Here is a 27,643-nt window from a genome sequence, read left to right as displayed (position 1 = left end):
CGCACCTAGGGGTGGGCGGACGCCCCGCCGATGGCCTCGCAGCCAGGCCCGGCCGACCAATGGCGAGGGCGGGGCGGGGCGGGGCGGCGCGCTCCGCTCCTACTTCCGGCGGGTGCGCGTGCGGGCCGGTGCGGGCGGCGCGGCGCGGTGCGGCGGCGGGTACGTAAACTGTGCACCTATGCTTTGTACAGATGCTTTGGCTCGGGACTTTTAATTACCAGGGTCCGCACAGGGATCGGTTTGGCATGCAGAAACTTTCCTCTTAAGATAAGGTGCCTAGGGATTGGCCACGTGCTTTCTACGTTCTTACCCGATGCTATCATTTTCCCCCCCCCCCCCCCCCCCCCGCTCCTTTGTGGTGCTGTTCAAGACAATCCAGTTTGTGCTGGGGCTGTGACTCCGTAGCAGTGCCTGGCATGCACAAAAACCTTGGGTTCAATCCTAAGCAGCGCCAAAAAGAAGAAAATCAGAGATCCAGGATTGCTGGGGATGTGGGCTCTGTGGCTTGGTAGCATGCATAAAACTTTGGGTTGAATTCCCAATACTGCCAAAAGGAAAGAAAAAAAAAATAGAGACATTCAGGTGTGCAAACTTTTTAATATGCCCTCCTGCCTGGAGTCCAAGGCCCAGGTTGGCATGGCCAGCCCCCTAACTGCCAGCCACCTAGGTTATGGCCCTAAGTCCTATCTAGTGTTCCCTAACTTCATACCCAAAAAACTAATAATTGACCCCCTCCCTGGCTTCCAACCCCACTGTGCCACCTTGGCATAGTGCATCCAACTCCCCTAATAAAAGCTTTAAAAGGGCATTTTACCTCAGCTCCTCTCTCAGGCCAGGCTGCGCACCCTCACATTATCACAGGCGTCTATGCTGTTTTAAGACATGATCCTAAAGTGGTATGTTTTTGCACTCATTGTCACTCACTTTTGTACTTGCTTGCTGCTTTATTCACCAAATCCTCTGAACTGGTTTTATGAGGCTCTGTCTTTAGGAGCTACCTAGTCAAATGACTCAAGCCCAAGAAAGTTACTTAAGTCTCCCTGCATCTCCCAGCTATGATTCTTCTGAATGGTTAATACTGATATTTTAGTGATTCTGCGCAATAAAACGCTCATCGTCAAGCTAAATATATATTTTCTCTACATGTAAAGACATTTCAGATATTTCAGTACACACGGCATATAAAATGTATGTGTTCCATTCTGAGACTAAATTTAGCAAGGTTTTCTTTCCTCACCATTGGAGTGATCATCTCACTTATCTGCTTAGTCAACTGAGTCTCTGAAGCACAGTGGCTTCCGTTAGAATCCACACTCTACCCTCTCTTAGCCACGTGCCTCTCTTGTCTGTGAAGTGACAGTGATAGTAATCTCAACTTTAGAGTTCTTACAAAGATCAAGTGAAATACCTGGCACAAGCTAAGTGTTCAAAAAAATGTCCCATGGTCTGGGGAAATGGCACAGTAATTAAAGGCTTGCAAAACCTGCTAGCCCATGTTCAGTTCCCCAGTACCCACAGTAAAGCCAGATGCACATACATCTGGTTTTGTTTTGCTTTTGGTTTTTTGAGATAGGGTCTTGCTCTAGCCCAGACTGACCTTGAACTCACAGCAGTCCTCCTACCTCAGCCTCCCAAGTGCTGGGATTAAAGGTGTATGCCACCATGCCCACTCTTTTAACTGTATAATCCTAGCATCCCACAGGAAGTTACAGATTTTAGTTGTTGTTGTTGTTGTTTTTGATATGTCTATTTAATTTTTTATATATTTATTTAAGAGGGGGCCTCTAGCCACTCCTGATGCATTGGCTTCCATGGGTATTGGGGAATCGAACCTGGGTCCTTTGGTTTTGCAGGCAACTGCCTTAACTGCTAAGCCATCCCTCCAGCCCCTAATTATTTACTTGCGAGCAAAGAGCGAGAATGGGCACACAAGGGCCTCCAGCCACTGCAAAGGAACTCTGGATGTATGTGCCCCTTTGTGCATCTGGCTTTACATAGGTACTGGGGAATCAAACTGGGGTCTTCAGGCTTTGCAGGCAAGTGCCTTAACCATGGAGCCATCTCTCCAGCCCCCCTCCTTTTTTTTAAATATTTATTTATTTACAAAGAGAAATAGGGAGATGTTTTCCTTCCCTGGTTATCATTTTCTGCAAAGGTAAGTATCTTAAATTTGTAAGGTAATGTGATAAATTATTAATTCCTTTGGCATTTATTTATTTATTTATTTATTTGAAAGGGCAAGAGAGAAAGAGGCCTTAACCACAAAGCCATCTCTCCAGCCCAGCCTTTTCTTTTGTTAGTTTTGCTCCCAGAATTTGAACACAAAACCTCACACATGCTAAGTAGTTGCTTAGCCCAGTCTTGGTGTTGGTGGTGGTATTCCTCTTAACATCATGGACTGGTGACTTGTTTCTATCCTTAGAGTATGAATTCAGTCTTGGTGGTGGTGGTATTTCTTCTAACATCATGGACTGGTGACTTGTTTCTATCCTTAGAGTATGAATTCAGTCTTGGTGGTGGTGGTATTCCTCCTAACATCATGGACTGGTGACTTGTTTCTATCCTTAGGATATGAATTCAGTCTTGGTGGTCCTTTTAACATCATGGATTGGTGACTTGTTTCTATCCTCAGAGTATGAATTTAGGCAAGAGAAATGATAAGTAAAGTAGCCAGGTATGATTTTAATCCCAGCACTTGGAGGCAGAGGCAGGAGGTTCAATGTGAGTTTGAGGATAGCCTGGGTCTAGAGTACCAGGTCAGCCTGGGCTAGAGTGAGACCCTATCTCAAAAATAAATAAATAAATAAATAAATGTATAACAAGTTAGTAGCTACTGTTTCTTTTTAATTTTTATTATTTTCCTATGCGTATACATGTGCAAACACACCAGAATCTCTTGCCACGGCAAACAACAGCAGACAGTTGCAACACTTTTTGTGTCCAGCTTTACGTGGGTGGCTGGGGAATTGAACACAGGCCAGCAAGCTTTGTAGACAGGCACCTTTAACCACTGGGCCATCTCCCCAGCCATTTACCATTTCTGAGAGCAAAATACTGTACCAATTTTTAATAAATGTCATTTCAGTTAATCTTCATATAGCCAAAGTCATACAAACAGCAGTGAAATATGTTGGGATTTGATGCCTTCTCTACAATGATCATAAGTCTGCATACTATATTGGCTATGCAGATGTTTCTGCCTCCTGTTTTGGTACAAGCTACCAAACACGAAGGTTGAAGGAACCACGCTTAGTGGTATACATCTGTCAACCCAGCACTTGAGAGACAGTAGGGACACTGCAAGTTTAAGGCCAGCTAGGTTTACATAGCAAGTTCTAGGCTACCCATAATGGGCTGTATAAGTGAGACCGTCTCAAAATAAAACAATACATATGTATATATATGTGGAAGAAAATATTTTTAATTCATATGAAATTCAAGTTGTAATGTCCATACATAGTTTTATTGAAACACTACCATGTTTATTTTTAACTTTTTTAATATATTTGAGAGAGAGAGATACAGAAGTAGGGGGAGAAAGAGAAAAAACGGGCACACCAGGGCCTCCAGCCACTGCAAACAAACTCCAGAGGCATGCACCCCCTTGTGCATCTGACTAACATGGGTCCTGGGGAATTGAACCTAGGTCCTCTGGCTTTGCAGACAAGTTCCTTAACCACTAAGCCATCTCTCCAGCCCCCATGCTTGTTTTTTCATAGACCTCCAGTGGCCACCTATTGCTTAGAGTGCTGGTAGGCAGATAACCCTTGCCTGCTGCTCCATGAAACTTTTTCTGGCTTGTGACACATTCATTTATTAATGTATTATCTGTGGCTCCTTTGTGCTTGTGACTTCTAAAAGATGTGACTTTATTAAAGTATCAACTATGATTTTCTTTCTGCAGGTTTTATTTTCTCTTTGAATCCCTGCTTTGCTGACCACAATGGCAGCCCAAGTCCTTGTAATTGGCAGCGGAGGAAGGGAACATACACTGGCCTGGAAACTTGCACAGTCTCCTCGCGTGAAACAAGTGTTGGTTGCCCCAGGAAATGCAGGCACTGCCTGCTCTGAAAAGATTTCAAATGCTGGTAATTACATTTCAGAATGGGGAGTACATTATTCTTTGTTGTTAATAAACTGCAAATCACATCTGTCCTTTAAAGAGTAAAGGTAGATTGCTTGTTAGGTTTAAATGCTCTAACTTTAATTTGTTATGTGGTAACATGAATGCCATACATTATAAACTTAAGGTAGCATATTGTTCAGAATGTGATGTTTCCTTAAATCATCTTAAACCTAATGAACTACATTGGCTGAAAAGGCAGCAAGTGCCTAACATAGGGCAAAGGTATTTTGATGTAACTTTTGGAAAAGAGAAGTAGAACGGAACTATCAAAGGTAAGTCCTCACAGCTCTGGCTATATAGTGATTGGGCCACACAAGCATTAAAAGCTTCATAGAAGCCGGGCGTGGTGGCGCACACCTTTAATCCCAGCACTCAGGAGGCAGAGGTAGGAGGATCGCCATGAGTTCAAGGCCACCCTGAGACTACAGAGATAATTCCAGGTCAGCCTGGACCAGAGTGAGACCCTACCTTGAAAAACCAAAAAACAAGAAAAGCTTCATGGTACTCAGTTTGAAGTTCAAATTTCCCACCTTGCCTTGCAAAGCCCTTTTTGCAGTCTGGCCTCCGCCTGTCTTTCCTTTCCAAGCGTAGGATGTAACCCTAAGAGGAGCGGGCAGGGATCTCAATTGCCTTGTTTCACATTGTGTACACAGTAGCCCATATGTGACACTTGATATTTATGGAGAGAATGGGGTACAACAAGCTACAGTCAGTAAATAAATTTTTTAAAATCTCCCAGGATGTCATGATCAGCTACCATTTGCAGAGCTAAGATTGTGTCTCCGTCTTGTCCTCTGCTATACTAATACATTTGATCTTTTTGAGTTCATTGTGTTTAGAGCTATTAAGCAAAAGTACATAGTACTCCTTCCTTATTACACTTGGGCAGTTTGTGTAGAGAACCCAGACTTCTCTGAACTTGGGAGACAAGATCTTACATAACATCATTATTGAATTATTAGTTTAAATAGCTGTACTGGACTCATCCAGAAATAGACTCCTGGATTGCCTCATATTTGCTTGGTTTGTTCCTTTCTGTTAATTTTTGAGTTCATTCAGTATTCTTACAGTGGATTACAAGCATTGTAAATGTAAGGCCCCCACTTTATCTTAGTAGCAGTGCCCGCAGTAGTACCTACCATATAAATCTTGAATGAATGACATTAAACATCTAGTTTCTGAGTACATCCTATGTTTTGTGTGTGTGTGTGTGTGTGTGTGTGTGCGTGCGCGCGCTCCAACATGGTGATATGGACAACTGATTTGTAACAGGGAGGTTCACTGGTATTCTCATCTCTTAACTGGCAATACTGATAATGGGCAACTGAGCTTGTTACTTGGCAAAATATGCTATGCTAATTTCTCTTGGTGAAACTACTAATGATGCTAATAAAGGGAAAACAACTACAAGCTATAGGATTATATTACTAGGTAAACTGAAGCAGTATTTTTGTAAATGTGTTTCTGTTTTCTGTTCACAGCCATTTCCATCAATGATCATAGTGCCCTCGCTCAGTTCTGTAAAGAGAAAAAAATTGAATTCGTAGTTGTTGGACCAGAGGCACCTCTGGCTGCTGGTAAGGTTCATTTTTGTTTATTATTAAAGTATATACAGTGCCAGCAGGAGTTTGGAGATCATCATTGTCTTAATTATTAATCCAATTCATTTTTACAGGTGAGGATTTATAAAATATACTTGAAAGCCAGGCATAGTGGCACACGCCCTTAATCCTAGCACTTGGGAGGCAGAGGTAGGAGGATAGCCTGGGCTAGAACAAGACCTTGCCTTGGGGATATATAAACTTTTAGCCTTTTGAAATTACATGAAAGTTGTCACTTACCCATGGTATCTGGCTACTAGGAAATAATAATATTCAGTCTAAGAATCCCTGTAGGATGATGTTTTAATGTTTTGTTTTGAGATGTAGGTCTTACTACTGTCCAAGCTGATCTATAGTTTGTAGACTTGAACAATCCTACCTCATCCTCTCAAGTGGTTGAGACTCAGGCCATCAGGACATTCATTGCACAGCTCTTATTTTAATTTTTATTTATGTATTTGAGACAAAGAGAGAGAGAATGGGTGTGCCAGGGCCTCTAGCCACTGAAAACAAACTCCAGACACATGTGCATCTGGCTTATGTGGGTTCTGGGTATTTGAACCTGGGTCCTTAGGCTTCATAGGCAAGTGCCTTAACCACTAGTCATCTCTCTGGCCCTTAGTTACATTTTTTTAGTAAATAATAGCATGAACAGTTGTCCTTTGCCATTGATTGTCTGCCTTGTTTAAATGTGAATGGATGGAGTCGAATTGTAATTGACATTCCGTCTGAAAAGCACCCAGAAAGATGCTGGGTCACCTAGGTTGCTGTGCTATGTGCATCCACAGGAATTGTTGGGGACCTGGCCTCAGCAGGAGTGCGATGCTTTGGCCCCACAGCAGAAGCAGCTCAGTTAGAGTCAAGTAAAAGGTTTGCCAAGGAATTTATGGACCGGCATGGAATCCCAACTGCGCAGTGGAGAGCGTTCACCAAACCTGAAGATGCCTGCAGCTTCATTATGAGGTAAGTGGGAGGCCCCTTGCCTGTGAAGGGTAGTTGTTTGGTAGTGATAGTTAAATGTAAAGTCACTTTTATCTTGAAATAATTTAGGTAAGTTCCCTTTTTTCCAATGCCAAAATCAGGTAGCACTTGGTAGGTGGATGCAGGGAGATCAGAAATTCAGGGCCAGCCTGGGCTATGTAAGTCTGTCTCAAAAAAGCAGGTAAAAGCCGGGCATGGTGGCACACACCTTTAATCCCAGCACTTGGGAGGCAGAGATAGGATCACCATGAGTTCAAGGCCAGCCTGAGAATCCGTAGTGAATTCCAGGTCAGCCTGGGCTAGAGTGAGACCCTGCCTTGAAAAACCACCAAAAAAAAAAAGCAGGAAAAGAGAAAGGTGAGGAATTCTATCTATACACATGTAGTTTATTTAATTTTGTAGCCTTACGTAATGGAAATTTTAAGTTATAATATTTATTACTGAATAGTCTCTAGAAAAAGAAAAGACACTTGGTTCTATGTCATGGAGGACTTCACAGTCAGATTGTAGTATAAAGGTTAATAATTCCTTTGGGTTTTTTGTTTGATTTGGTTTGGTTTAATCAAGTTAGGGTCTCACTCTAACCCAGGCTGACCTGGAACTTACTCTAGTCCCAGGCTGACCTCAAACTCACGGGATCCTCCTATCTCTGCCTCCCAAGTGCTAGGATTAAAGGTATGCCACCACGCCTAGCTAAAACTAAACTTTTTTGTTTTGTTTTGTTTTGCTTTTTTGAGATAAAACCTTGCCCTGTAATTCAGAATGTCCTTGAACTCATAGCAATCCTCCTTTCTCAGGCTCCCAAGAGCAGGATTATAGGTGTGAGCCACCCTACCCAGCCAAGTGAATTAGAATGAAGAATAGCTTGATTGTCTGCAGCTGCTATTCCATTCTGAATCTTAAAATTAAGCATCCTTGGTTTTGTTCATATGGATTACAATGAGCAATTCAGGAGTGTTCATAGGCACCCACCTTTACTCCTTTTACTTCTTATTACCTGGAAAGTTTTCCTTTTGGTTGGGTCAAGATCTTCTTTATTCATTCTTTATCCTACAGGGATTCTTAGACACTGAATATTATTATTTCCCAGTAGCCAGATGCCTTAGGTAAGTGACAACTTTGTTACTTCCTTTGAGGAAAGCCCACTCCACAGTTTTCTGGGTGAGCTTTCAGACCTGGTCTTGTGAGTACATTCTGTGTAGTTTGTACTTAAGTATGTGCTGAATGATCAAAGCTGTAAAGGAAGCCAGGCATGGTGGCACACGCCTTTAGTCCCAGTACTCGGGAGGCAGAGGTAGGAGGATTGCTGCGAGTTCAAGACCACCCCTAGACTACATAGTGAATTCCAGGTCATCCTGGGCTAGAAGGAGACCCTATCTGGGGGAAAAAAAAAAAAATCCTGACAGGAAATACATCAGAATGATATTGAAATAATCAATTTTAATAAAAGTTTTATGTGCTTTTTTGCTGTAGCATCTTGCTAAAAAAAAAAAAAAAAAATCTCAGAACATTCTAAACTTTTAAATTTGAGGGGTTTATGGCATGAAGGTTGTTGCCCTGTCTTTACAGTGCAGACTTCCCTGCTTTGGTTGTAAAGGCCAGTGGTCTCGCAGCTGGGAAGGGAGTGATGGTTACAAAGAGCAAAGAGGAGGCGTGCAGAGCCGTCCGGGAGATCATGCAGGTAGGCTGCTTCTCCTGAAAGTGCCATTTCCTGGCTGTGCAAGTTAACCAAATGTTTTTTGATATAAGAAAAACCTATCTTCCAAACACATAGGTAAGTTAAATTTTCTAGTAGTATGTGTCACAATGTTTTTCTGTATACTGATTCACACGTATCCATACTAATGCCCAAACCATCATTCATTTTTTTGACATGAATTCTAACATCCATTATTATCTGCTCCTGAAAGGTAGAAAGTCCTCAGACCCGAAGGACATAAAAATAAATTCTTCAAACATCGATGAAACCTAAAGTATGTGACCCAAGTATAAGAGAAATGGAGCAATGAATGAATATATTTTATAATCCATCTTGGTTCTTATAGTTTGTCCCTTAAATAAGTCTCTTTTCCTAGGCATGATTTAATACAAGTTTTATAGGCAAACATATATGAACAGGAATAAGCATTAAATGATGACCATTTGAAACTTAAAAGCCAGATGTTTGGGAAAGTAAGCTGGGCATAGTTAGTGGTGCACACCTTTAATCCCAGCACTCACTCGGGAGGCCAAGGTAGGAAGATTGCCGTGAGGTCGAGGCCTGGGCTAAAGCAAGATACTACTTCACAAAAAATGTTTGGGCAAGAACTGGTAACGGAGTCTTCTCATCTATACTAGTGTGAGCTCTACATCATTGCCAGATTAAAAGCGGGAAGCACTCAGAGCTAGAGATGTGGTTGGGTTAGTAAAGTGGTTACTGTGCAAGCATAGGACCCAAGTTCAGCTCCCACATAAATGCTATGCAGGCAATAGCCTGTCTGCAACCCAGCTCTTGGCATGCAAACAGAGAACCCCCAGGGCAAGCTGGCTAGCTAGACTAGCCAAATCAGCAAGCACTGGGTCCAAGTGAGAGACCCTGTCTCAATAAATAGGTGGAAAGTGATCAAGGAAGATTTAAAAGATGGCAACCGGCTGGTCAGCCCTCCTGACGCCTCAACCTCCAGGTTCCTGCTCGGATAGGCCTCCGCATCTATCCCGACTGGGCTGGGATGGGGTGGGGAAGGACTCCCCTCACATAGGCTTTCTACCTGCTCCCGGCTTCCGCATGCCAGGAGCTCTACACTTCCTTTTTTTAATTTTAATAGTCTCTAAATCTTAATAAGTAAATAAATGGAAACATTCATATGTTGTTTTGAGTCAGACAAGAAAGAAATTCTAGTCTTCACACATAAAATTCAAGTGATGAACTATTATAAAAGTCAGCTTGTTAAATATTAAAAGCTTTATGATTTTACAAATCCTCTTTTTTTTAACCTATAATTAGGAGAATGCTTTTGGGGCAGCTGGAGAAACAATTGTGGTTGAAGAACTTCTTGAAGGAGAAGAAGTGTCTGTATGTATATTTATCTTTTTGTTTTTAATGTACCCCCTCCCAAAAAAGTGCTTCATCTGAAAATATAAACCGAGCAGTTTTCAAAGAACTTGGATGCCTTTAGTATTTGGGATTCAAATGAACATGTAATTTATTCTCTTTTAATCATGCCTAGTGTATTTGAACTTATGTCACATTATGAAGGTTAATACATTCATAATTTTGTTTTACATACAAGTAGTAAAACAAAGTCACCATATAAAATTGTAGTACCTTGAAACTATTTTTCTTCAGAAATGAAAAGTTTTCACTGAGTTAAGTTACATGTATTTCACATTGTGTTATTGTTTCCTTTTTGACATCTCACTTAAGTGGACTATTTTACTTTCTCCACAGTGTCTGTGTTTCACTGATGGGAAGACTGTGGCTCCTATGCCCCCAGCACAAGACCATAAGCGATTACTGGAGGGAGATGAGGGCCCCAATACAGGAGGAATGGGAGCCTACTGTCCAGCACCTCAGGTACTCCCAAGGCTATGTTCCAGTTCACGTGTCTGCTTTTGTTTGTTTCTATAAACTGTTCCATCAGCTATTTGAATTCCTGTTAAGTAAAAGTATTTCTTCTATTCTCTAAAACTAACCTTTCCTAAAGCCTTTGAACACAAATAGGCAATATATTGTACTAGTGAGGATTAACTAGATCCTCTGTCCTCTCTATATGAGATTTTTTTAACCCATGAGAGCTATTAAATTCTAGAATTTTCCTTTTCATGTCTGGATATCCAGGGCTTAGTGCATAAGTGGGTTATATGTGTATGTGTGCATGATGATAATGAACTGAGAACCAGGTCAGGCCATTAACTCTTCTCTTTGTATTTCTCATAATTGACAGGTAATGGTTCCAAACAATTTCTGGCTAGTTACAATGAATTGGTTTTGTTTGAATATGAGTAGGTTAGCACTCTAGAAACTCAGTTCTTTCCATTGCTGATGATCCTATTTACTTGTACTAATATTTTTTTCTTGAAAAAAGATTAAAAACAAGCTTCCTCTCTTTGTCTATCTGCCTCTTTTTCTCTCTCTCTCAAATAATAAAATATTTTTTTAAGAAAAGGGCTGCAGGGCTGGAGAGATGGCTTAGCGGTTAAGTGCTTGCCTGTGAAGCCTAAAGACCCTGGTTTGAAGCTCGATTCCCCAGGACCCAATTTAGCCAGATGCACAAGGGGGTGCACACTTCTGGAATTCGTTTGCAGTGGCTGGAGGCCCTGGCATGCCCATTCTCTCTCTCTCTCTTTCTGTCTCTCTGTCTCTCTGTCTCTCTCTCTCTCTCTCTCTGCTGCTCTCAGATAAATAAATAAAAATGAACAAAGAAAAGAAAAGGGCTGGAGAGATGGCTTAGCAGTTAAGGCATTTGCCAGCAAAGTCTGAGGACCCAGGTTTGATTCCCTAGTAGCCACGTAAGCCAGATGCACAAGGTGGTACATGTGTCTGGAGCTAGTTTGCAGTGGCTAGAGGCCCTGGCACACTCATATTCTCTATCTCTTTCTCCCTCCCCCTCTCTCTCTCTATCTCTCTCTGCCTTTTTCTCTCTCAAATAAATAAAATGTTTTTAAAAAATCATCTTTTGTTAGGCTTCTTAGATTCTCAACCTACCCTTCAGTAATAATGATTTTAATTCAAAAAGCTATCTCCAAGCCAGGCATGGTGGTATACACCTTTAATCCCAGCACTCGGGAGGCAGAATTAGAAAATTAGAAGGATCACCGAGAGTTCAAGGCCACCCTGAGACTACAGGTCAGCCTGAGCTAGAGTGAGACCCTACCTCGAAAAACCAAAAAAAAAAAAAAAAAAAAAGCTATCTCCAAGTGTGATTTTTTTTTGCAAATTTATAAATGCAGACTCAAGTATATTGGCTCAGGAAATAATGCATAGAATGTACTGGAATGATACACAGAGGAACAATAGGGTGAGAGAGGACTCTCTACTTTAGTATTATGTTTCACAAAACTATTTTGTATAAACTACTTTAAGAGAGGGTATTTTTCAAAAATCCATTGAGAAAGCCAGGTGTGGTGACCCCATACTTGTGATCTCAGCAGTCCAGAGGCTGAGGTAGGAAATTAGGAAATTTGACGTAAGTTTAAGGCCAACCTGGGATACAGAGTGAATGCCAGGGCAGCTTGGTCTAGAACAAGCCCCCTGCTTCCCAAAAATGTGCTGGGTGTTGTGGTGTCCACATTTAATCCCAGCACTCAGGAGGCAGAGATAGGAAAATCACTGGGTTTAAGGATACCCTGGGACTATAGAGTGAGTCCCAGGTCAGCCTGTGCTAGAGTGAGACCCTGCCTCAAAAAAAACTCTAATAAATAATAGTTCTTCTCATCTCTTTCATTGTCTTACCTGATACTTGAGATTTTATTAATACAATTACATTTAGATGTTTCTGAATGTTCCACAGGTCCCAAAGGATTTATTATTAAAAATTAAAAATGCTATTCTTCAGAGGACAGTCGATGGCATGCAACAGGAAGGTACTCCATACACAGGTAAGCATGCTGCATGGACATCTTTAATAGAGTGACTACACTTTTGGTTTAGCAGTTAAGGTGTTTGCCTGTGAAGCCTAAGGACCCTGGTTCAATTCCCCAGGGCCCACATAAGCCAGATGCACAAGGGTGCATATGTGTCTGGAGTTTGTTTGCAGTGGCTGGTGGCCCTGGCACGCCCATTCTCTCTGTCTCTCTCATAAATAAATAAATAAAATGTTTTTTAAAACTTTTTTTCCCAAGGTAGGATCTCGCTGTAGCCCAGGCTGACCTGGAATTCATTATGTAGTTTCAGGGTGGTGAACTCATGGCGATCCTCCTACCTCTGCCTCTTGAGTGCTAGGATTAGAGGCATGTACCACCATACCTGGCAAAACATACAATTTTTAAAAATATTTATTTATAGCCGGGTGTGGTGGCACATGCCTTTAATCCCAGCACTCGAGAGGCAGAAGTAGGAGGAATGCCATGAGTTCAAGGCCATCCTGAGACTACATAGTGAATTCCAGGTCAGCCTGAGCTAGAGTACCTCAAAAAAAAAAAAAAAAAAAAAAAAAAAAAAAAAGCCCTTACTTATTTGCAAGCAGAGAGAGAAAATGGGCCCACCAGAGCTTTCATCAGCTACAAACTCCAGATGCATGTGCCACTTTATGCATCTGGCTTTACCTGGGTAATGGAGAATCAAACCCAAGTAATTAGGCTTTGCAGGCAAGCACTTAAATGCTGAGCCAAATCTCAAGCCCAAAACATACATTTTCGCTCTCTGGTTTTCTAAGGTACAGTCCCACTCTAGCCCAGACTGGCCTTGAACTCACAGTGGTCCTGCCTCTGTCCCCCAAGTGCTGGGATTAAAGGCATGCACAACCATGCCCAACCGTTCCTTTCTTTTGTTTCCTACACATTTTAATCATAATATTGTAATGTTTATGACTGTTCTAAAACATTGAATATTAGAAGTTTATATTCGAATCCTGGGATGTAGCTCACTTGGAAGAGGGCTTTCCTCATGTGCACAAAGCCCTGAGTTTGATCCACAGAACCATGTAAACCCATAAACCAGGATGAAGCGCACCCCTGTAATCCCGGTGCTTGAGAGATGGAGGCAAGGGTCAGAGGTCAAGGCTATTCTCAGCTACACAGTGAGCTTGAGGTCAGTCTGGCCTACATGAACTCTCTTTCAAAAAACAAAAGGGCCAGACGTGGTGGCGCACACCTTTAATCCTAGCACTCGGGAGGCAGAGGTAGGAGGATCACCATGAGTTCAAGGCCACCCTGAGACTACATACAGAATTCCAGGTCAGCCTGAGCTAGAGTGAGACCCTACCTCAAAAAAACCAAAAATAAATAAAGTTTATATACTAGATTTTGTAAACATAATGTTACTATTACAGGTTTCTTTTTCACTGCTTTATTTATTTATTTATTTTTTTAAATAAAGGAATTCTCTATGCTGGTATAATGCTGACCAAAGATGGCCCAAAAGTTCTAGAGTTTAACTGCCGTTTTGGTGATCCAGAATGCCAAGTGAGTAACAGTAGTTAATGATGATAAAATAAAAGACTGCATTGTTTTGATCTTGGGGTTTAGCAGCCTTGAAATAGCTACCATTGAAAAACACATGCACATTCTTCTAGTACCCTAGTGAAGAAAATGTGTTGTAAACTAAACTTCACCTGCCATGTTGTTTTCCTAGGTAATCCTCCCACTTCTTAAAAGTGATCTCTACGAAGTAATTCAGGCCACCTTAGATGGCCTGCTGAGCACATCGCTGCCTGTTTGGCAAGAAAACCGCTCTGCTGTAACTGTCGTCATGGCAAGTAAAGGTTATCCTGGAGCCTACACCAAGGGTGTGGAGATAACAGGTGAGCAGGGGATGAGCGGTTGGATTACACAGTGACAAGCCACTGGTGCCACAGCAGACCTCCCCCATGCTAATGCCTATTCCTAACCCTGTTAAGGTTTGATGCCATCAGACCTTTTGGAGGTTTTTAACCACATTATGGTGTGTGTTTGTTTGCAAGGAGAGAGAATGAGAATGGGTGCATCAGGACCTCTAGTCACACTGCATCTGGCTTTACATGGAGACTGGGGAGTTGAACCCAGGTCATTAGGCTTTGCAGGCAAGCACTTTAACCATCTCTTTAGCCACATTACATGTGATATGTATGTCCTAACTTGGTGCATTTGGAGAACTTCCATTTCCTTTCCTGAACCAGGAAATGCAAGTCAAGTAAGCCAGTTTCGAGAGTGAGCCCCAGTGCAGTTTATTTATAACTCTCACAGACAGGCCGGGCGTCGGTGGCATAGTGGTGAGCATAGCTGCCTTCAATTCCCAGAGATGGGATGATAGTGGGGATGTGCAGACTCTTCTGAGGAGAAACCAACAAGCACTCGCTCTGGTCCAACAGGCTAAAGTCTAATTCCATCACAGTTCACCCTGGCAAGCCAACTCTGTCTCCTCCTGAGACCATAAGGCTTTCATTGCATAAAGCCACCAGGAGTGGTGGCACACGCCTTTCATCCCAGCACTTGGGAGGCAGAGGTTGGAGGCTCACCTTGGAAAAAAAGACTTGTTGCATACAGCTTGGAGCAACAGAGATCTCACCCACCCCCTCCTGTGGCCGACTATCAGCAGTCCCAATCTCAAGTGTCTCATGTGTAGTCAGTCACAGCTCCTTCTCATAAAGATGATGGACAGTCATTTTTCTCAGAGGACCATGTCACACAGCATGGGACTGTGAGTCAGGACCATTACCGTAATCCACATCAATAGTGGGTTCTGAATGATCATAGATACAACGTTGTGTAGTTTGACCCCTTCGTTTACAGTGTACCTAAAAGTCATTTAGATGCAGAATTGAAACAATTTGAACAGTATAGTTTTCTCTTCTCTTACAAGAAGGTGTCGTATCTGATTATTAAAGTTAAGTCCGTGTTTAAAAGGCCAAAACACATACAAATGATAAATTGTTTGCTGAGCTGCAGGAAGCCTTGGGCTCAGTCCCCAGTACCACATAAAACCATGGCCCTATGCACCTGCAGTTCAGATACTGAGGAGGTAGAGACTGGAAGATCAAGGGCATCCTCAGCTATATTGCAAGTATAAGGGTATCCTGAGAACCTGTCTCAAAAAGAAAAGTGCCAAAATGTTCCAGTGCTACAAGCTTAAAGAACTCTGTGAAACCCCTCACAAGCTCTAGTTTAGCCTCTACTATTACCCAGTCCTGTGTTTGATTCAAGCACTGAATTTATTCTCTTGCCCAGAAAATAAGACAGTAGATAATCTATTACTGTATAGATTCCTATTATAGTGACTGAACACTTAGAAATTTGTTAAGTAAACAAGGACAAAGAGAAAAAATTGAACCAGTAGTCCTTTTCTTCTCAAATACTTTCAAATGAATATGTAAAAATATTTTTTTTGTTTATTTTTATTTATTTGAGAGCAATAGACAGAAAGAGAAAGAGGCAGAGAGAGAGAGAGAATGGACACATTAGGGCCTCCAGCCACTGCAAACAAACTCCACATGCATGCACCACCTTGTGCATCTGGCTTAAGTGGGTCCTGGGGAATCGAGCCTCAAACCAGGGTCCTTAGGCTTCACAGGCAAGTGCTTAACCATGAAGCCATCTCTCCAGCCCATGAAATATTTTTTAAATAAGTAAATAGAATGAGATTTACCTGGGCTGGGGAGATGTATCAGTGGTTAAAGGCATTTGTTAACAAGCCTGCAGGCCCAAATTCAGTTCCCCAGCATCAGGCCCCAAGATGGAGCATGCATCTGGCTTTCATTTGCAACAGCAAAAGACCCTAGCAGACCAATACACACAGGCAAATAAAATTTTGAAAAATACTTTTTAAAAAATGGGATTAGGGTTGGGAGAGATGGCTTAGCGGTTAAGCACTTGCCTGTGAAGCCTAAAGACCCCGGTTCGAGGCTCAATTCCCCAGTACCCACGTTAGTCAAATGCATAAGGGGGCACATTTGTCTAGAATTTGTTTGTAGTGGCTGGAGGCCCTGGCGTACCCATACTCCCTCTCTCTCTCTCTTTCCCTCTTTCTCTAGCTAGCTATCTGCCTCTTTCCCCCCCCCCCTCTCTCTCTCTCTCTCTCTCTCTCTCTCTCTCTCTCTCTGTGTCACTCTCAAATAAATAAGTAAAAATAAACAAAAAAAATTAATTAAAAAAATGGGAATAGCAAAATGTGGTAGCCCACTCATTTAATCCCAGCTCTCGGGAGGCAGAGGTAGGAGGATTGCTGTGAGTTCAAGGCCACCCTGAGACTACGTTATGAATTCCAGGTCAGCCCGGGCTAGAGTGAGACACCACCTCAAAAAGCAAGCTGGGTGAAGTGGTGCACTCCTTTAAGCCTTTAATCCCAGCACTTGGGAGGCAGAGGTATGAGGATTGCTGTGAGTTCAAGGCCACCCTATTACTACGTAGTAAATTCTAGGTCAGCCTGGGCCAGAATGAGACCCTACCTCAAAAAAAACAAAGAGAAAAAAAAGTGAGATTTACCTTCTTGCCTCATAGGAGTTTTTTTGTTATTTTTTTGGGTTTTGTTTGTTTGTTTTTGAGGTAGGATCTCACTCTAGTTCAGGCTGACCTGGAACTCTATTCCTAGGGTGGCCTCCAACTCGAGTGTACACCACCATGCCCTGCATGAGAGGAACTTTTTCTTTTTCCCAAAATTATTTGTGTTGGCAGGGGTGGCATGCCAAGACCTCCTGTCATTACAAGTGAGTGCCAGACATGTGCTCCACTTTGGTTTTAATGTGGAAATCATAAATGACAGTTTGAAGCACATTATTTCCTAATTGTTTTCAAATCTGCTGTCTTCCAGGGTTTCCCGAAGCTCAAGCTTTAGGCCTAGAGGTATTCCATGCAGGCACTGCCCTTAAAGATGGCAAAGTGGTTACCAGCGGGGGTAGAGTCCTTACAGTAACTGCTGTCCGGGAAAATCTCATGTCAGCTCTTGAAGAAGCCAGGAAAGGACTCGCTGCTGTCAGGTTCGAGGGAGCAGTGTTCAGGAAGGACATCGGTTTCCGTGCTGTAGCTTTCCTGCAGCAGCCCAGGTAACGTTTCCCCTCAGGGTGTCAGGAAGCAGAGTTTTAGCTCTGACCTAAGTGGCTATGAAGGAAAATCTGTTACCCCATGCTAAATCATTCTCTATTCTTTCCTCCCTGTGGGACTGATCTGATCTGGTGTCAGCTTTGTTTGAGTTAGTTTTTTTTTTTTTTTTTTTTTTTTGATTTTCGAGGTAGGGTCTCACTGTAGCCCAGGCTGACCTGGAATTCACTATGGAGTCTCAGGGTGGCCTCGAACTCACGACAATCCTCCTACCTCTGCCTCCCAAGTGCTGGGATTAAAGGCGTGTGCCACCACGCCCAGCTTAAGTTAAAACTGTTTATAGGGACAAGGGAGATGCCTTACTTGGAAAAGTGCTTGCTTTGTAAGCATAAGGACCTGAGTTTTGTCGCTTATAATCCTACTGCTGGGAAGGCAGAGACAAGAGGATCCCTGGGCCTTAATGGCAGCCTGTCTAGCCTGATTGTGAACTTCAGGCCAATGAGAGGCCCTGTCTCAAAAAAGGTAGATGACATCCCTGAGGAATACTAGAGGCTGCTTTCTGACCTACACATCATGTGTATATAATTAAACTGCTATCTTAGAAAAGTTTAGCAAGATCTCAGTGATAAGGATTTTTATCACTGAAGTTAAGTAGTTAAATACTATACTTTGTGATCAATTATAGTGCCTGTTCATTTTGTCAAAGAATTCAAGGAAAGAATATTGGTGGGCCAACTCTGGTTTAATTTGATTATTGTGTTACACTATTGCTGAAATGTATTTTTAACTCTATTTTTGATTCACAACATGGACAACTATTTCCTTATAAAATCAATAAACTATTGGTTGCTACTTGAGTGTTTTGATTTCTTAAGAATGTCACATAATATTGAGTTCTTCTATGAATGATGAAGACATTTTATAAAATAACTTCAAGTTTCTTACTATTATAGCAAGAGACAAATTTGTTACACTGGGATTTTTTTTAGAATAGAATTAAAACTATTTTTTCATTTTAAAATGATTAGATTCCATGGAAATGACCTATGTTAAAGGATTGCAATCTTTATTTATTTATTTATTTATTTATTTGCAAGCAGAGAGAGAATGGGAATGCCAAGCCTCTTGCCACTGCAAATGAACTTCAGATGCATGTGTCACTTTGGGTATCTGGCTTTACTTGGCTACTGGGGAATTGAACCCAGGCTGGCAGGCTTTGTAAGCAAGCACCTATAACTGCTGAGCCATCTCCTCGGCCCCGGTTTTTGTTTTTTGTTATTGCTGCTGCTAGATTTTTGTTTTGGGGTTTTTTTGTTTGTTTGTTTGTTTTGGTTTTTGGTTTTTCTAGGTAGTGTTTTACGCTAGCCCAAACTGACCTGGAATTCACTACATAGTCCCAGGGTAGCCTTGAAGTCGTGGCGATCCTCCTCCGTCAGCCTCCCAAATGGGATTAAAAGCATGTGCCACCATGCCTGGCATGTTTTTTAATAATTTTTTTTTATGATTTATTTCCAAGGATGGGGATGCTAGCAAGAATGACATGCATGCCTGGGCTTTTAGCCACTACAAACACATCTGGTTTTACATGGGTACTAAGAAACTGAACCTGGGTCTTTCAGCTTTGCAGGCAAGCAATTTAACCACCGAGCCTCTCTTCAGCCTCCCTCTTCCCTCTCTCTCTATATTTTCTCTCTCTCGTTCTCTGCCTGTCTGCAGTTTTAATTCTAGTTTGAGTTCCCTAAGTTAAAGATAGGACAATATGAGATCTACCATGTCAGATGGTACCTGAGGAATATTTTGGACCACAGGACTTTGTTTCCTGTTCAAGAGAGTAATCCCAGCCTACCAGCTTTGAGTTAATTGCCAGTGCTTTTGATCACAGTTGTACCCTAGCTCCTTGTTCTTATTAAAGCCACATGTCTTCATTTGTCACTGCATATTGGTAACCCGGATTTTCATTTTTGCTAGGCAAGACTACTAATTCACAATGCCATTCACAAACTAATTCACAATGCCATTCACAAACTTGACTTCTAAAAATGTTCCACTGAATCTTACCTGGCTTGCCGGGCGTGGTGGCGTACACCTTTAATCCCAGCACTGGGGAGGCAAAGGTAGGTGGATCACTGTGAGTTCGAGGCCACCCTGAGACTACATAGTGAGTTCCAGGTCATCCTGGGCCAGAGTGAGACCCTACCTCAGAAAACAAAAAAAAAAGAATGAATGAATGAATATTAAAGGCATGGTGGTGAATGCCTTTAATCCCAGCACTCAGGAGGTAGAGATAGGAAGATCTCCATGAGTTCGGGAGGCAGAGGTAGGAGGATCTCCCTGAGTTTGAGGCCACCCTGAGACTACATACTGAATTCCAGGTCAGCCTGGACTAGAGTGAGACCCTGGGGGTAGCAGGGTGGGGAAGGAGAACTCAGATTGTTTAGACTTGATTGTGGAACTCCATTCTCCCCCAGCCTGATATCACCCTGAGCAGAAAGGTTATTGAAAGTAGAATGTCAGCACTCAGGAGATAGGTAGGAGAATTGCCATGAGTTTGCAGCCAGTCTGGGTGACTGAGTGAGTTCCAGGTTAGCCTGGGCTAAAGTAAGACCCTACCTAAAAAAATAACAAAAAAAAAAAAAAACCTCAAACAGATAAAAGGTAGAGTGGAAGCCGGGCATGGTGGAATTTGTCAGTAATATTAGCATAAGGAGGCTGAGTTTACACAATTTACAAATTTAGGCCACTATAAGCAAGAACCTTTCTCAAAAACAAGTCAAGTGGAAGTTTCCAGGTGGTAGAGTCAAGAATAGGGAGTTACTGTTTAATGGATAGTTTCCATTTTACAAGCAGAAAAATGGATTGTGTTGCTAGTTACACAAAATTATGAATATTTGAGCTGGAGATATGTCCAGATGCACAAGATAATTCATGTGCTCACTCACTCACTCTCCTGCAAATAAATAAAAATAAAATATTTGGGCTGGAGAGATGGCTTTAGTGGCTAAAGTGCTTGCTTACAAAGCCTAAGGACCCATGTTCAACTTTTCAGATCCCACATAAGCCAGGCACACAAAATGGTGCGTGCATCTGGACTTCAATTATAGTGGCTGGTGGCCCTGGCCAGCCAATCCTCCCTCTCTTGCTCTCACTATCCCATGTAAAATAACTAAAAGAGAGCTGGGCTTGGTGGCTCACACCTTTAATACTAGCACTTGGGAGGCAGAGGTAGGAGGATCGAGCTCAAGGCCACCCTGAGACTACATAATGAGTTCCAGGTCAGCCTGGACTAAAGTGAGACCCGACCTCGACCTCACAAAACAAAAATAAAATAAAAATAGCCAGGCATGGTGGTGCACGCCTTTAATCCCAGCACTTGGGAGGCAGAGGTATGAGGATCACCATGAGTTCAAGGCCACCCTGAGACTACATAGTGAATTCCAGGTCAGCCTGAACTAGAGTGAGACCCTACCTCGAAAAACCAAAAAAAAAAAAAAAAAAAGAATAAAATAGTGGCTCTCAGCAGAGATGGTGCAATCAAATCAACTGGGAAGGCTGTTCAAGCTCATTTCAATCCCCAGGGCCGGCACCAGGACAGTTAAGTCAGAATCAGTACAGATGGGGTACAGGCATTGGCTTTATTTATCTATTTATTTTTTGTTTTAGCACCTTATGGAATGTGAAAGTCACATGAGGTGCCCAGCTTTAAATATTAATTTTAAAGGGCTGGGAAAATAATCAAAAAAAGTGTTTCCCCTGCAAGCATAAGGACCTGTGTTTGATCCCTAGAATCCACCTTTCTAGGCGGGGTGACGTGAAGTTGTAACCCCAGTTTGGGGAAGGCTCAAACAGGAAGATCTCTAGTGCTCACTGGTCGGCCAATCTAGCTTAATTGGCAAGCTCCAGACCAATGAGAGACCACTTAAAAACTCAAAGAAGTGAATGGTATTCCTGAGGAACAACATCCAGAGTTGTCCTCTGGCCTGCAAACACACACACAGAAAGAAAGAAAAAAAAAAAGACTAAAATAATTTTCCAGGCATGGTGGCACACGCCTTTAATCCCAGCACTTGGGACACAGAGGTAGAGGGAATCACCATGAGTTCAAGGCCAGCATGGGACTACATAGTGAGTGCCAGGTCAGCCTGTGCTAGAGTGAGACCCTACCTCAAAAAAGCCAAAATAATAATTTTCCCTAGCTGGGCATGGCAACCCACATTTTAATCCCAGAACTGGGGAGGCAGAAGTAGAGGTATCACTGTATTGGAAGCCAGACTGAGGGAATTCCAAATCAGCCTGGGCTAGAGCAAGATACTACCTTGAAAAACAAAATAACAATAATACTTTTGCTGGGTATGGTGGTGCACACCTTTAATTCCAGCACTGGGGAGGCAGAGGTAGGAGGATCGCCATGAGTTTGAGGCCACCCTGAGACTCCATAGTGAATTCCAGGTCAACCTGGGCTAAAGTGAAACCCACCTCGAAAAACCAAAATAATAATAATAATACTTTTCCCTGGCATTAAGACAATGTTTTGGTGGTTATTTTCATTTCCATAGGGGCCTGACTTATAAAGATTCTGGAGTAGACATTGCAGCTGGAAATTTGCTGGTTAAGAAAATTCAACCATTAGCAAAAGCCACCTCCAGACCAGGTAAGTTAGGATCTTAGACTTTACTAGTTAATTTTGACAAACTTGGTGATTGATTTTCCAAATAATGCCAAATTCTAAATCCCTGCATAAGCCAAACCCTAGTCTTCTGCCTTCTGTCTTGATCCTGTGTGCACATGGTACTCTCTCCCATTCTTGGAAATAAATAGTAGGAATGTTTGTTAAACTGTGACAAGTAATCAGCTTTTTCCAACAGGCTGTGATGTTGATCTTGGAGGTTTTGCTGGACTCTTTGATCTCAAAGCAGCTGGTTTCAAAGATCCTCTTCTGGCCTCTGGAACAGATGGTGTTGGGACTAAACTGAAGGTAATCAGACACTGTTGTGAATAAAGGCCTTGAAGGAGAATTTACTGTTATTAAATATTGCCCTCTAGACATGAGCTAATAATAGCAATAGCAAATAACTGTAAGTTTTGATCTTGTGTATGAAATATCTGCATATTTCTAACAGTCTTGTTGAAGCCACATTTGGTTGGAAGGATGTTTTGGGGAATAAAAATGGATAATTTGGGACCAAATTGCTTATTGGAATTTAGTATTCTTTTTTTTTAATTAACTAATTGCAAGTTGAGAAAAAGAGAATGGACATGCCAGGGCCTCTAGCCACAGCAAACAAACTCCAGATGTATGCGCCACTTTGTGCATCTGGCTTTACATGGGTACTGGGGAATTGAACCCAGTTATTAGGCTTTGCAGGCAAACACCTTAACTGCTGAACCACCTTTCCAGCCCTGGAATTGAGTATTCTTTTCTCTTGAGGTGGTGTTAGGAGCAGCTAGCCAAAGTCAGTGGTGTGTGTTAGCCTCCACAGATAAAACAACAAGATAAAATATGAAACTTCAGCTGGGCATGGTGGCACACACCTTTAATCCCAGCACTTGGGAGTCAGACTAGGAGGATCACTATGAGCTTGAGGCCAGCCTGGGACTACAGAGTGAGTTCCAAGTCAACCTAGGCTAGAGTGAATCCCTGTCTTGAGAAAAAAATATATATATATGTATGTATGTATATATGTATGTATGTATGTATGTATATACATACATGGAGCTTACTCTGTGCTGTGAATATTTGTATTGTCCTATAGATTGCCCAGCAGTGCAATAAGCATGATACCATTGGTCAAGACTTGGTTGCAATGTGTGTAAATGACATTCTGGCACAAGGAGCAGAGCCCCTCTTCTTCCTTGATTGCTTTTCCTGTGGAAAACTTGACCTCAGTACGACTGAAGCTGTCATTGCTGGAGTGGCTAGAGCTTGTGGACAAGCTAGATGCGCTCTCCTTGGTATGACCATCCATTTTAACCACGACTCCTCTACTAGACTGCTGGGCTTGTACATAAAGTCAGTACAGTGGTGCAATAGAGCTAATGGGTAAGACTTTACATCACAGGACGGGGCAGTGAACCATCTGAGTTAATTTTAAGACTGTTTCCCCAAATACCTGCCTCCCCAGGGTTTATCTCCTAAACTGTCAGGCAGGCTTATCTTTCTCCCCCATCTTTGCACACTTTTTTCTGTCTATCTTTCTCCACAGGCTCAACAGACAGGCTTAGTTGTTTTGGTTTGGTTTGGGTTTTTTGTTTATTTTGTTGTTTTGAGGAAGGGTCTCCAGGCTGACCTGGAATTCACTATGTAGTCTCAGGGTGGCCACGAACTCTGTGGTGATCCTCTTACCTCTGCCTCCTGAGTGCTGGGATTAAAGGCGTGAGCCACTACAGCTGGCTAATATTACCATTTTAAACTGACTGCAGTGGCACAAGCCTACAGTCCCAGGATGAGGCAAAAGGGTTGCCATGAGTTTAAAGCCAGCCAGGGCTATGTAGCAAGACTGTACCTCAAAAAATAAAATAAAATAAGAAAAAGCCAGGCTTGGTGGCACATACCTTTAATCCTAGCACTCAGGAGGCTTGGGCGGGAAGATCACTGAGTTCAAGGTCAGCCAGAGCTACCTCAGCCTGAGGCAGGGCGAGGGCATGTGGGGTGGGTGGGGCAGTCCCCATTAAGTTACTTCTCTGTGCCTTCACTATTACCTGGGATGCAGTGATTACAAAGGTGTGAAAGCACTTCTGAACCCAAACTGCTGTAGAAATGATGTGCTTATTAACTGAGCATTCATCCTATGTGATTAGTGATATTCAGAGAACATACACCCTTCATAGAGATTACTACTGTCCCTTGAAATCATTTTAGTTGACTGTTCTGTTAGGCAGCTAATAGAATTCAGGATATAGCCACATGTTTAATTGTTCATGTTAAGAGTAGCTTCTGGGCTGGAGAGATGGCTTAGCGGTTAAGCGCTTGCCTGTGAAGCCTAAGGACCCCCGTTCGAGGCTCGGTTCCCCAGGTCCAACGTTAGCCAGATGCACAAGGGGGCACATGCGTCTGGAGTTCGTTTGCAGAGGCTGGAAGCCCTGGTGCACCCATTCTCTCTCTCCCTCTGTCTTTCTCTCTGTGTCTGTCGCTCTCAAATAAATAAATAAATAAAATTTTAAAAAAAAAAAAGAGTAGCTTCTGCCGGGCGTGGTGGCGTATGCCTTTAATCTTAGCACTCAGGGGGCAGAGGTAGGAGGATAGGCCACCCTGAAACGACATAGTGAATTCCAGGTCAGCCTGGGCTAAGATGAGACCCTACCTCGAAAACCAAAAAGAGAGAGTGCGAGAGATGCATCTATCAGTATTCCCTAAGCAGATTTCCAGGTGTCGAGTGCTGTCTTTGCTCTTGGCTTACCTTGCCAGGCGGGGAGACAGCAGAAATGCCTGACATGTACCCTCCTGGCGAGTATGACCTCACTGGCTTTGCTGTTGGTGCCGTGGAGCGCGGTCAGACCCTCCCTTACCTGGACAGCATCACGGAAAGGGACGTTGTTGTTGGAATCGCATCGTCTGGTCTTCATAGCAATGGATTTAGTCTTGTGAGGAAAATTGTGGCCAAGTCTTCCCTCCAGTACTCCTCTCCAGCACCTGATGGGTGTGGTGACCAGACTTTAGGTAAACTCACTTTTGTTCTCCTGCTTAGAAATGTCACATCAGAGGGCAAGAGGATATGATGGAGAATGGAGTTTCAAAGGGGAAAGTGGGGGGAGGGAGGGCATTACCATGGGATATTGTTTACAAAAAATGTCACTTCATAGATAAGCTCTCATGACTTAACGGTAGAATGGAATGAGCTGCATTTCCTTTGGTTTTCTTGCTCAGATGTTATTATAAACGGGTATGTGAATGCAAAGTCACAGGCACCACCATTTCAGAACTGTTAAGTGCTGTGGTGGTTGGGACGGCTGCCTGCCGCAGTTGCTGGTATGTTTTGGTTTGGAACTTGCAGGCTAAGTTTTGTCTTATCTCTCTATTTCATAGGGGACTTGCTTCTAACTCCAACCAAAATCTACAGTCATTCACTTTTACCTGTCATACGCTCAGGGCATGTCAAAGCATTTGCTCATATCACTGGAGGAGGATTGCTAGAAAACATTCCCAGAGTCCTCCCTCCGAAGTTTGGGGTAGACTTAGGTAAGATTCCTAAAGGAAACTTCTATTATTGAAGGGGAGGTAGGGGCAGGAGGATCACCGTGGTGCAAGGCCACTCTGAGGCTACATAGTGAATTCCAGGTCATCCTGGGCCAGAGTGAGACCCTACCTCCAAAACCGAAAAAAAGAAAGAAATCCTAGCCGGGCTTGGTGGCGCACACCTTTAATCCCAGCACTCGGGAGGCAGAGGGAGAAGGATCACTGGGAGTTACAGGCCAGCCTGGAGCTACAAAGTTCCAAGTCAGCCTTGGCTAGAGTATGACCCTACTTCGAAAAACCAAAACAAAAGTCCGAAAGGCCACTTTGTAGCTTTCCTGGGTGTAAAGTAGCGGAGTCTGCTTATGAGTCATCTTTGTTCATGTTTGTATTCTTCTTACTCGTTTTGAGATGCTCGGACCTGGAGGATCCCCAGGATCTTCTCATGGCTACAGCAAGAAGGACAACTCTCTGAAGAAGAGATGGCCAGGACATTTAACTGTGGGGTTGGAGCTGTTCTGGTGGTATCAAAAGACCAGAGTGAGCGGGTTCTGCATGAGATTCGGCAGCACCAGGAAGAAGCCTGGGTGATAGGCAATGTGGTTGCATGTCCTGAAGGTAATTTGTTTATTTGTTTCTGGGTGTATAATCTTTTTAACTTGAGCACCGCCTCACAAGCTCTCTTCATCTTTTACTCCAGCCAGTGCTATGGCATCTGTCTTCACCCAGAGGCAATATGAGGCACCTACCCTGGTGCCAGCACCTGCCTCTCCATTTCCACTTTGGGGCTCTGGCACCTCTGTGCAGTACTCACACAAGCACAGTTGTCCTGCACAGGGTAATCTCACATGGACAGGACCCTGTGGCTTGCTTTAGGAGTTAGTGAGAGGGCACCCTGACCTGTGCTGTGTATTAATCAGGACCATGTTAGAAGTGATAGAACGTGACAGAATATTAGAGAACCTACTCAGATAGCTAACAGAGTTACGAGAGCTTGCCTCTGTCTGCCTTTCTAGCCTCTACTGCTTCATTCTGAAGGAGGTTCTCCAAATATTGGAAATGCAACTTCCTTTCATTCACATTGCAATGAGAAATCCTCTCTCAGCATCCTGTTATCAACTCTTTGAACAGCCTTGCTAGGCCACATGCCTTTCCCTGAAGCCAGGAAGACCTGACACTGTCCTGAATGGTGTCACTAGGAAGATGTGAGGACTAGGCAGAACTCGGGGAGTACCGTACGCACTGCATGCGTCAGCAGGCTGATGCTTATTCTAGAGGTGGCGCCGAAGTTTTCGTAAACAAGAAATGCTAAGTGGTACAAACCTAGTGTTTTAATTCCTGAGTCTCTTACTTTTAAAATAAAATATAATACTGTAATGTTTTCTATTTTCTTCTTCATAATTATTTTTTACTTATTCATGGGTATTTTGAAAATGAAGGTTCACCTCGAGTGAAAGTCAGGAACCTGCTTGAAACCATGCAAGTAAATGGACCCATGTTGACAAATGGCTTCCAGAAAAGTCATTTTCCTCCCCAACCAAAAAAGGCAAGAGTGGCCGTATTGATATCTGGAACAGGTGAGACATGGCTTCTTCGCTATAGAGCTCTCCGCTGCCTCACTGTGCCCCACTTTCCCATGCCCCAAAATGTAAGTAAACAGACAAACCTCAAATAGTAGGAAAACTCAACAGAGTGTGGTAGGGAAATTAAGAAATGTAAAATGCAAGTAAATATTAAACAAAAAACTATTTTTAGTTGGCTATGGGGGAAGGGCACTCCAGGGCCTCTTGCTGCTGCAAATGAACACCAGATGCTTGCTAAACTTTTACATGGGTAGCAACAGGCTTTGCAGGTAAACACCTTTAACTACAGAGCCATCTTCCCAGCCCAAGAGAACTGTCTTAAATTTATAAGAAAAGTGGGAGGACTAAGGATGCCAAAAATATATTTTTTGAATTTTGTTTATTTATTTGAGAGACAGATGAAGAGAGTGAGAGGATGGGAATGCAAGGGCCTGCAAACTACAGATGCATGTGCCACCTTGTGCACCTGGCTTACATGGGTCCTGGGGAATCAAGCCTGGGTCCTTTGGCTTAGATATTGCAGGCAAACAGCTTAACT

At 42.8% G+C, this 27,643-nt stretch overlaps 1 protein-coding gene across 3 annotated transcripts in view; it reads left to right on the top strand.

The window, feature by feature from the left end:
* The window catches only part of Gart (phosphoribosylglycinamide formyltransferase, phosphoribosylglycinamide synthetase, phosphoribosylaminoimidazole synthetase), a 33,887-nt gene that overhangs the window by 1,363 nt on the left and 4,881 nt on the right, over positions 1 to 27,643 (top strand). For 2 of the 3 annotated variants that reach the window (XM_045149574.1, XM_004654446.2), the window contains exons 2-18: positions 3,905 to 4,088; positions 5,608 to 5,703; positions 6,516 to 6,690; positions 8,278 to 8,389; positions 9,692 to 9,760; positions 10,136 to 10,261; positions 12,198 to 12,285; positions 13,724 to 13,809; positions 13,979 to 14,147; positions 17,129 to 17,360; positions 21,909 to 22,003; positions 22,218 to 22,327; positions 23,106 to 23,304; positions 24,758 to 25,009; positions 25,376 to 25,528; positions 25,934 to 26,140; positions 26,962 to 27,099. In XM_045149574.1, coding sequence (XP_045005509.1) covers positions 3,944 to 4,088; positions 5,608 to 5,703; positions 6,516 to 6,690; positions 8,278 to 8,389; positions 9,692 to 9,760; positions 10,136 to 10,261; positions 12,198 to 12,285; positions 13,724 to 13,809; positions 13,979 to 14,147; positions 17,129 to 17,360; positions 21,909 to 22,003; positions 22,218 to 22,327; positions 23,106 to 23,304; positions 24,758 to 25,009; positions 25,376 to 25,528; positions 25,934 to 26,140; positions 26,962 to 27,099 — 2,452 coding nt within the window. In that variant the 5' untranslated portion in view covers positions 3,905 to 3,943. Of the gene's footprint in view, positions 1 to 111; positions 160 to 3,904; positions 4,089 to 5,607; positions 5,704 to 6,515; positions 6,691 to 8,277; positions 8,390 to 9,691; positions 9,761 to 10,135; positions 10,262 to 12,197; positions 12,286 to 13,723; positions 13,810 to 13,978; positions 14,148 to 17,128; positions 17,361 to 21,908; positions 22,004 to 22,217; positions 22,328 to 23,105; positions 23,305 to 24,757; positions 25,010 to 25,375; positions 25,529 to 25,933; positions 26,141 to 26,961; positions 27,100 to 27,643 lie in introns of those variants that run through there. The other variant, XM_045149575.1, reaches the window with a different exon arrangement.

This window comes from Jaculus jaculus, chromosome 5, assembly GCF_020740685.1.
Source record: "Jaculus jaculus isolate mJacJac1 chromosome 5, mJacJac1.mat.Y.cur, whole genome shotgun sequence".
NCBI lineage: Eukaryota > Metazoa > Chordata > Mammalia > Rodentia > Dipodidae > Jaculus > Jaculus jaculus.
Note: the sequence above shows the minus strand (reverse complement) of the source record. Positions and strands in the feature narration are given on the sequence as shown.